Source organism: Suricata suricatta, chromosome 9, assembly GCF_006229205.1.
Source record: "Suricata suricatta isolate VVHF042 chromosome 9, meerkat_22Aug2017_6uvM2_HiC, whole genome shotgun sequence".
Classification (NCBI taxonomy): Eukaryota; Metazoa; Chordata; class Mammalia; order Carnivora; family Herpestidae; genus Suricata; species Suricata suricatta.
Genome location: NC_043708.1, coordinates 137,512,364 through 137,521,138, shown reverse-complemented (window position 1 = coordinate 137,521,138; position 8,775 = coordinate 137,512,364). Strand labels below are relative to the sequence as shown.

Below are 8,775 nucleotides of genomic sequence, written 5' to 3'. Positions count from 1 at the left end.
CAAATTCTTGCCTCCTTTTGAAAACTGAAGCTCTTTTGGTAAGGGAGAAATGCTCTCTTCTATTTAGTTTCTTTTATGGAATCAACATCTTTTTTCTCAGTCATTTAGGAAGCACTGCAGAACTACAGACCTTCGATAGCACCCTATGATTTCTCCTAGTTTATGAAAAACAGTGTCATGATTTTATGCTTTAGGTTGCAAACAACAGAGATTCCTTCGTGGTGCCTCAAGACAAAGCAAGTTTGTGGTAAGGCTTCCCATGAACTGCTAGTGGGAAGCTCGCGGGCACAGAGGAAGGTTGAGGCAAGAGCGGCCCCTCCCCCGCTCTCCGCAAGAGCCCGTGGTTTCTCTTACAGCGTCTTCACTCTGCGAGCATCTGCTCCGACCGCCCCTCTACTACCTGGGCTCCTCCGCCTGTTTATCAGTTCTGTCACCCTACAGGTGGATTTCGAAGTCTTCAGTTTGCCACGATTCTCCAGTTCCACTTTTGGCATCCTTCTAGATTCATCTCCCGCTTTCATCTGGCTCCACGTTTTCAGATTGGGGTTCACAAGAACAAGAATCGCTTACCCAGCACGTCTGTCCTTGCCAGGCTTCTGTAGATCCCTACTAGTCTAGAGATGACCTGCTCTCGGGCCAGGCACCCAATCCCATCCCAACACCAGTACTTGATGAGGCGGAAGTAATCATTTGGTCCATAGTGGCAGAAATGTCTGTGAGTGAGGAATTTTTCTCTCCAGAAGAGGTATCCACATGAGAAGCAGTTGAGTTTTGGCCTTTCCAGTAGACCTTGTGTGGACTTTAGTTTAGACTCTAATACATTATCTTGCATAACTTCTGTCTTGTATGAGTTAGTCTTCAGTGTACATCTTTTTGGGTAAAGCCAGTTCCACAGTATTTTTTATCTTTCTATTTTCTCATCTAGAAACAGAAAAACTGAATACCCCTCAGGTAAAACATAAGTACTTCAGTTTCCCATCCATGGTCTAAGTAGGCTGCAAGAAGCAGAATGAAGGCATTTAACGCTAAATCTCAGACTTAGCTCTGATGTTCACTTGTTAATTCCACACACAATTTCTGACGTGTTTGAAAGCACTCATTTCAGGCCTCTGGCCTCTAGATGGCCCCCTATCTTTGGGGAATGACTTGAAGTCCATTTCCTGAGACGTTCAAGTTGAAGCCAATGAATTTTCTGGGATAGCACAAGTTATTCTGTATCTTTGCTCAGGGAATCCTGTTCCTAGAGTATAATGGAGTTGGAACTCTCTCTCCTTTGAAGAGTCCCTCCAAAACCAAGGCATCATCCCCACATCGCTTTTACCCACACGTCAGGGCCTTTGACTTTATGTCAATCCATGGATTTTATGGTTTCCTTTAGCATTTCTTGAGGCGAAGTGAAAATCCCAGCCAGTTCCTGCAAAACACAACCACAGTCTCCTAGACTCTGCCTTTACCCCAAACACAGACTTTCAAAAACTATCAGCAATCAGTTCAGAGTCACATTCCCCTGTTGCGTATTCCGGTAAGTCTAGAGGCAGAGACTTACATGTACTGAAGTGGGCTGACAACGATGGGAACCCAGGCAACTTCATACTCGATTACTGTCCAGGCTTCTGAAGAAAACGGAGGGGTGTTGGCAATGAGAGAAGGAAGCCATGATGTTTAGAAGAGGGTTGTTTTCTTTAGCACTTTAAAATGCTCTCTTTTTTATTTTCAAGATGATTATAGAACTTGGGACATTCAGAAAATGGACCTTTGTAAACCAGAACAAGCTTATCATCCCCCCACTGTGAAATTCGGAAATTCAACCACATTTCAGGATGATTATGTTCCTCGGGAGATGCAGCCTAGGCAAAGCTTTAAGCCCAGCCCTGTGGTCAAACGTTCTACCGTCCCGTTTAATGGTGATTCGAGCCATCGCCTTGATTATGTACCTTATCAGCTGGAATCCAAGTGTGCAAAGCCCAAAGAGGTGTACAAGCCGACCACCCAACCCTTTGAGGATCTCACAACTCACCGGTGTGACTTTCAGGGTCTTGTTGGCGAATCTGCGGAACTCTGCAGACCTGCACACACCAGAGTGACCCCAAACGCTCGTTTTGAAGGAAGCACCGAATTCCGAGAAAGCTTCCAACCGTGGGAAATCCCACCACCTGCCGCCAAGAAGACACCAGCGTATGTCCCCCCCGCAGGTCCCATGCAGTTGAGCAGCACAAGCCATCTTGACTACATTCCCCATCAGACCAAACGTGTTGTTCCCATCAGGCCAGTTTCTCGGAGAAGGGACAACCATTTTCCTTTTCAAGGAGAGAGCACCATGAAGGAAGATTTTGCAGCCTGGGAAAGCTGTCGTCCAGGACTGATTAAGAGGCAGCAGCAGATTCCCAACCCATCCGGGAAATTTGATGGCTGGACCACCTTCAGGTCTCACTATGTGCCGCACGAGCTCACTCCCACGGAGAGCTGCAGACCCGCGCCCGCTCTGAGGAGGGGCTCCGCTCCCTTCGAGGGCACAACCCTGTACTCCCGCGAGTACACGGCGAAGACACGGGAGGCCTGCCCCGCCCGCCTCCCCTCTCCCTCAGGCTGTGTCTTCGAAAATACAAGTTCTGGAGGTCATCGGTTCTTCCGCAAGGTCGCCCCCACGGCCTTCTGATCACCCAACCACGTCTAACAGGAAGCTAATGGGACGTTGGTTTTCTAAGGGCAAAGCCAATTTGTTTACAGTGAAGATCGTTTACGGGAGATGTCAAACAAGTCAGGTTAAATTTTCAAAGAAGAAAATTAGAAGATTAATGATAGGAAACGAGGACCTTGATCTCTCACCAAGATCGTCCTTCGCTGTGCTACTCTGAAGACTGAGTAGTGGGCGTTCCTACCTGGACCACTTTGATTCCCAGCCGACCGCTGGGTTCCGGTCTCTGCTGTCCTGTACACGTCGGCTTCTCATTGCAGCAATCACATGGTTACTGACCCTCACGTGTCCGGCGCACCAGGACTGTCCAGCACACCGCTGACCTCGACGGTGGGCTCCTCCTCCGGGACGGGGGTCTTCGTGGACACCCTGCACTGAGGTTGGCGCTGTCGAGGGTGACTGCCCCGCTCAAGTTCGCAGGAGGAGCCACAGTGTGACCAGCAGCAGCTCTGTGCGCGGGGAATCAGGGCTCCGAGTTCGGGTCCCCGTGACCACACAGTTTCTCTTTGTGCCACCTCAGGCCGATGACGGGCGTCCCGGAGCCCCCACGTGTCCCCATGTGTAAAACTTTTGCTCTGCTCAGCTCACCAACGTTCTGTTCGGAGCATCAGAGCAGATGATTCATCGCAGCCCGAAAGTAAAAGTGCCAAACAAGTGTCAGAGACTGTTAGTAAGTCCCTTAATCTCTTTTTTGAACCCGTTTTCTCATTTTCCAAACGAGGGCCATTACCTACTCAACACTCATTTTCTGGCCTGAGGCTAGGATTGTAAAATGACCAAATTTGCTTTGAGCTTACGAGCAGTGAGATTTCTGAGCCTGTCCTCAGGCGCCTGAGGACTTGTTCCGCAGCCTGGGGAGCCTGGGCTCGGGAGTCCCGTGGTTTGAAGGCCGTGTTTATAGGAAGGAAAGCACTGCGTGTTCCAGTAGTTCTGGGGACGGCCGGGCTCTCTGAAGAATCTTCAGGGGGCCCCCAGGCGATGACGTTCCTGATTGTCAGGCCTGGAGTCCTGGCTCAGGCCTGGGGGGGGCTCGGTCCGGGGCCTAGTTATGTCCTCCTTGTCCGGAGCGAGCAAAGCGCTAGGACGGGAGGGAGAGAATGAGGTCAGGGAGCGAAGCAGGAAGCACATGTTTATAAACACTGAAATTTTCCTAATGAATTAAACTCGTGTTGTTTTTATTTTTTTCTCTGATGAATGATTACATTAGGAGAGTATGATTTATTTTATCACAAAGTGTAGCCTTTTGCAGCTTTAGAATTCTTTCAAACTATGTGCTTAATTGAGAATAAGTTCCTCAACATTGGGTTAAAATGTTTATTTGCGGGTAGCTTGTGTGTATGTCCGCTTGTATTTATTGGTGGAAATTATGACATGTAGAATTATGTATCTCTGCAGCCATAATAAAGCATCAATAAAATGCATTTTCATGAAATAATTTCTGCCCAAAATTTTCTCTGGGAAAGAGACCTTTTTAATAAACTCTTGTCTAGGTTAACCTGTATGTAACTAGATATTCTTACCTTTTAAAAGAAAACACGATTATATACTCAACATGGAAAATTAGAAAATACGATAGCACTCTCCTCCTGGCCCATTTTCTGACGCTGGGCTCTCCGAACCCTCTGTAATCTGTGGGGGGTCTCTTCGGACAGCTCCCCATGCCCTGGGGTCTCCCGCAGCGACGTGACTTGGGCTGAGAACACAGAGATGGGTGATGGGGCCTCGCCATGATCTAACACCCAACAGGACAGGTGTGAGTAAGAGAGTGGAACAGAGGGTACGTGGGCCACTTAGCCTGGGAATTAGGGGAAGCCCCTTTCAGGAGAGGGCAGCTGAGCTGAGTCTTGGGTGGTGAGCAGGGGCTGGCCGGGTCGTGCTGGGAACGGCAGGAGCACAGAGGGGTCTGTGGGTCTGTGTGCGCCAGAATCCAAAGGTGCCAGGAAGCTGGTGCCACCTGACCCAGCCCGTCCTTACGGTCTCCCAGAAGGATGCGCTGTGCAGGGCACACACACACACAGACCCGCTGGAACGGCACTGGAGACCCGCAATGTTCCACAGCCTGCCACGTTCTAGAAGGAGTTCTCACTAAGCCAGACCTGGACGAATCCAGTGAAGAAAGGAGGGAATCCAGAGGGAAGAGGCAGTAGGAAACGTCCGGCCTCACCGCATCCCGTCTCCACCCGGCTCGCTGCAGGTCCTTGCGGGAAATCAGCCCACGGACTCTGAGACTACAAAGAAAGGCTTCCTGGTCTATAAAACACTGCCCAGGCAGTGCTGAGGGTGAGTGTTAAATGAGGGACTTCGATTCCTCACCGACTGCTGCGGAGAAGTCTTCAGGTGCAGCCGTCACAGGTCCGTGCCCACTTACCGCCTTACGACCACGAATCAGAGACTGTCGGCGCCTCCCGTCCCCCCGCCTCCTGCTTCTAACCCCGTCCACTTGGGACTTTCCACCCTTTCTGCCTCTGACGTTGTTTTAACTGCAATGCGTACGGCACCAATGACGGGGGTGAGGGAATTAGAGGTGAATTTCTGTGTGGTCTGCCCTGAATCTCGTCACCCACATTTCACAGGACGGTCCAGGACGGCGAACCCTTCAGGTTTGCTCTGGACCCACAGGAAGGCAGACCAAGGCGGCAAAGCCAAAAAACAATACAAACAAGCCACTCCCGTGTGTAAGGATGCCACTGAATAATCAAAGTAAATTTATTTCTGGATCACGTAAGGGGCACGAAGGGAACATTAACTCTTACGTTATAGAAACAGTAGTAAAATACAGTACACAGGAAGGTCCTTTGAATGGTAACCAAAGTACAAGAAAAACAGCAACTTTAAATACAAAGGTGAAGCAATTTAATAAGAAATTTTGTTAGTAAGAAAAATATATGTCCCATGTCTTTATTACATACTGTACAAAATAAAATATTGCACCTTTAAGTCATATAATAAATATATACAAAGAGTATTTTACAAATGATCTTTTTTTTTTAATTTAAAAACCGCCAACAGTTAAGGGTGGTTGATGATTCATGACCCGTGGGCTGGCGTGTGCCTCCCCGGCCACCAAGCCTCCACGCGCAGTAGTGTTCATCGCCCGTGTCCGCGGGGCTAACGTCGGGACACGAGAGCTGGCGCTCAGGATGCAGCTCAGCGAGCTTGTGCACGGACACGTCCAAAGACCAAGCGCGCTGCTCACGTCTTGGTGACCAGGTGCAGGGCCGCCCGCTTCAGGTGCCATTGAGGCCTGTGAGCTGCCTGCACAGGCGACGGATGGCCGCTCACCGGGGCTTCCGTCTGAGCCAGAGCTGGTAGGACGTAAGGAAAGGGGCCCCATGACCAAACGGGCTTTCGGACGTAAGACTCCGGCGCCGCCCTAGACCTTTGCGCAGAAGCATTGACTCCAGGTTCCCCCTCCAGACTGACACCGTCAGCCACACCAGCACTGGCGTCAGGCCGAATGCAGCCCGACGCAATCCCACCTCAGCCTAACCCCAGCCCCCAAAGCCAGCTCCAGCCTTGACCCTAACGTGACCCCCATTCCCACCTAGCCCAATCCTAAAACTAAAACAAACCCTACACTTGCTCAGCGACCTCAGCCCCCACTCTCACTTCCAGCATCACCCAAACTCACTCTGGATGTCCCGGCAAATCATTGGTGTCTTTGCAACCACCGCGTTTCATAGTTAGATTACCTTATAATTTCCCCTAAATAAAAACGCTTAGGAAGACTGCTTTATGCATAAGTTAGGACCGATAAGGCTTTGCTTTTCCGTTCCTGTGCAAGAGAACCGTGCTCAGAAGAGGTTTCATTCACGGCCCCTAGAGCTCTGACTACACTTCAGAATCGGTAGGAAAGGTGAACCTTCCCTCTCCTTCGATTTCCAAGATGCCGCATTTGGTCACAGGCGGCTCTCCGTGGCTGTGAAGCCGGCAGCAAGGCTGGCTCGGGGTTTTCGTCCACGGGTTCCCTACGAGTAAGGACAAGACGCCGCTCCCTGCCCCCAGGGTCCCCGGGCCAGTCGGTGCCACACACGTGCCCAGAGTGGCTGCCTCTTACTCACAGCCGGGACTTCAGGACCCAGAGAAATGCCAATCACACGACCTTAACAGCGACTGGCCAGAGCTGCTAACGTGTAAATGCCTCACACACCTGTGAAACCCTAAAACTTGAGCGAAGAGGAAGTCATCACTTGCTGTGCGTCCCCCAAGTCCTCAGGACGCCCCACTACCAGTCTACACGTCTCCGGAGGAAGCCCGCGGCCACGCCCGGGGACCTGGCGATCTCCTGATTAGAAGGACGCGGGAGGCCCCACGCGCAGTGGCCTCCTGCCATGCAGGTCCGGAATGTGTCACGTCAAAGAGCTGGAATGAAAGACCCGCCCCGGGGAAAATGACAACAGGACATTCCACCAGCGGCAGGTGTGCATCGACCTCGGTTTGAAGGCAGAATCTAGGTTTTTTAAAGGAACGGCATGTGCTTGAACCAGCTACACGGGGAAAGAGCGTCTACGTCTTGGTCTCCGCTTCACGGCAGCGTTAACGACCCCTCCGCAGGTTTACGCTTCCCGACACGTCCGGCAACACCTCTGTTTGTAGACATCGACGGAGCACAGGCTGAGATGCTTTACGAACGTGCAGTAGTGCGTGGTGTCCATGCAGGCTCCTGCAAGAAAGGAGAAAAACTGGACACCGCGGGCCACAGAGCTCGCCAGAGGCGGCGTTTAAACATTTTTTTAATTTTAAAATGTTTTTGTTTTATTTTTCAGAAAGAGAGAGAGAGACAAACAGAGTGTGAGTTGGGGAGGGGCAGAGAGAGAGAGAGAGAGGGAGACACAGAATCCGAAGCAGCTCCAGGCTCCAAGCTGTCAGCACAGAGCCCCATGTGGGGTTCAAACCCATGGATCATGAGATTGTGACCTGAGCTGAAGTTGAACACTCAACCGACTGAGTCGCCCAGGCGCCCCAAGATGTAGTTTAAAAAAAAAATCCTCATAGGCGCCTGGGCGGCTCAGTCAGTTCAGCATCTGACTTCGGCTCGGGTCATGATCTTGTGGTTCATGAGTTCGAGCCCCGCATCGGGCTCTGTGCCGACAGTGAGGACCCTGCTTGGGATTCTCTCCCTTTCTGTACACCTGTCCCACTTGCACACTCTCTCGCTCTCAAAAATAAACAAACATTAAAAAAATCCTTTCAGAGAAATAGATAAAAACAGAGAGCGAGGCAAACCGTAAGAGACTCTTAAAGACGGAGAACAAGTCGGGGTTGCCGGAGAGGAGGGGGAGGGGCTACCCGGGGCCGGGCACTGAGGAGGGCACTTTGGGACGAGCACTGGGTGCTACACGGATGAGATGAATCACTGGGTTCTACTCCGGAAGCCAAGACTACTCTGGATGATAACGAGAATAAATGAAAAAAGAATTTTTTTTAATCCTCTGAGTTTGTGAGCAGCAGCATGGAGACCCCAGAGCGAGTGGGCGGGGTGAGGCTGGGACTCGCGGCCCGGGACTGCAGCACCGGCGGGGGCACTGGGACAGCACTGTCCCAGCGTCACCTCTGACACCAGAAACCACTGCAACACCGTGTCCGCGGGACCCAAACTTAGAAAGTGAGGCCCAGGAGGCTCGGGTGAGAGCCCGCCGCACTGGGCTCCCTGCTCGTGGGACAAGTGGCCCCTGTCATGCCCCTGTGGCTCGGAGCAGCAGGGCCATGGACCCCCTGGCAAACCGAAGGAAGTTCAGGACCCGTTCCCTGGCTACATACACTCACGATTCCGTTTTACAAAGACAATGTAACCGTTATAATACTAATAACGTAAGAAGAGGTGCCGAAGTGAACATATAATCGTACAAACAGGTCAAATCTTTAAGAACCGAGGTCCGAGCGGATGGGAGCTGCCGGCAGAAGGGGGTGCGGGGAGGCTGCCGGGGCAGGGGGCAGGCAGTGGGGGCCAAGGCCACGGACACCCCGCGGATGCGCCGGCTCTTCTCGAGAGATCGCAGAGCGGTGCCCGCATCCGAGCCGCGCAGCTCCTGTCGGCCCGCGGGCCACCTGCACCTGCGCCCGGACGGCCCGCCGGCCAC

General features: G+C 51.8%; 2 protein-coding genes and 1 long non-coding RNA gene across 3 annotated transcripts in view; 1 reads left to right on the top strand and 2 right to left on the bottom strand.

Moving 5' to 3' along the window:
* The window catches only part of SAXO2 (stabilizer of axonemal microtubules 2), an 18,009-nt gene extending 13,879 nt beyond the window's left edge, over positions 1-4,130 (top strand). Inside the window, exon 4 of the mRNA XM_029952311.1 lies at positions 1,719-4,130. Coding sequence (XP_029808171.1) covers positions 1,719-2,656 — 938 coding nt within the window. The 3' untranslated portion in view covers positions 2,657-4,130. The remainder of the gene's footprint in view (positions 1-1,718) is intronic.
* Positions 4,131-5,369: 1,239 nt separating this feature from the next.
* Positions 5,370-7,356, bottom strand: LOC115301344. The gene is made up of 2 exons (XR_003913071.1): positions 6,846-7,356; positions 5,370-6,000 (listed from the first exon to the last, which is right to left on the bottom strand). It is a non-coding gene; the product is annotated as an uncharacterized LOC115301344 (long non-coding RNA).
* A 1,014-nt stretch (positions 7,357-8,370) lies between these two features.
* LOC115302405 (ADAMTS-like protein 3) overlaps positions 8,371-8,775 on the bottom strand; it is a 5,351-nt gene continuing 4,946 nt past the window's right edge. The window contains exons 4-5 of the mRNA XM_029952310.1: positions 8,543-8,749; positions 8,371-8,410 (exon numbers count right to left, since the gene is read on the bottom strand). Of these exons, the coding sequence (XP_029808170.1) occupies positions 8,371-8,410; positions 8,543-8,749 (247 nt within the window). The remainder of the gene's footprint in view (positions 8,411-8,542; positions 8,750-8,775) is intronic.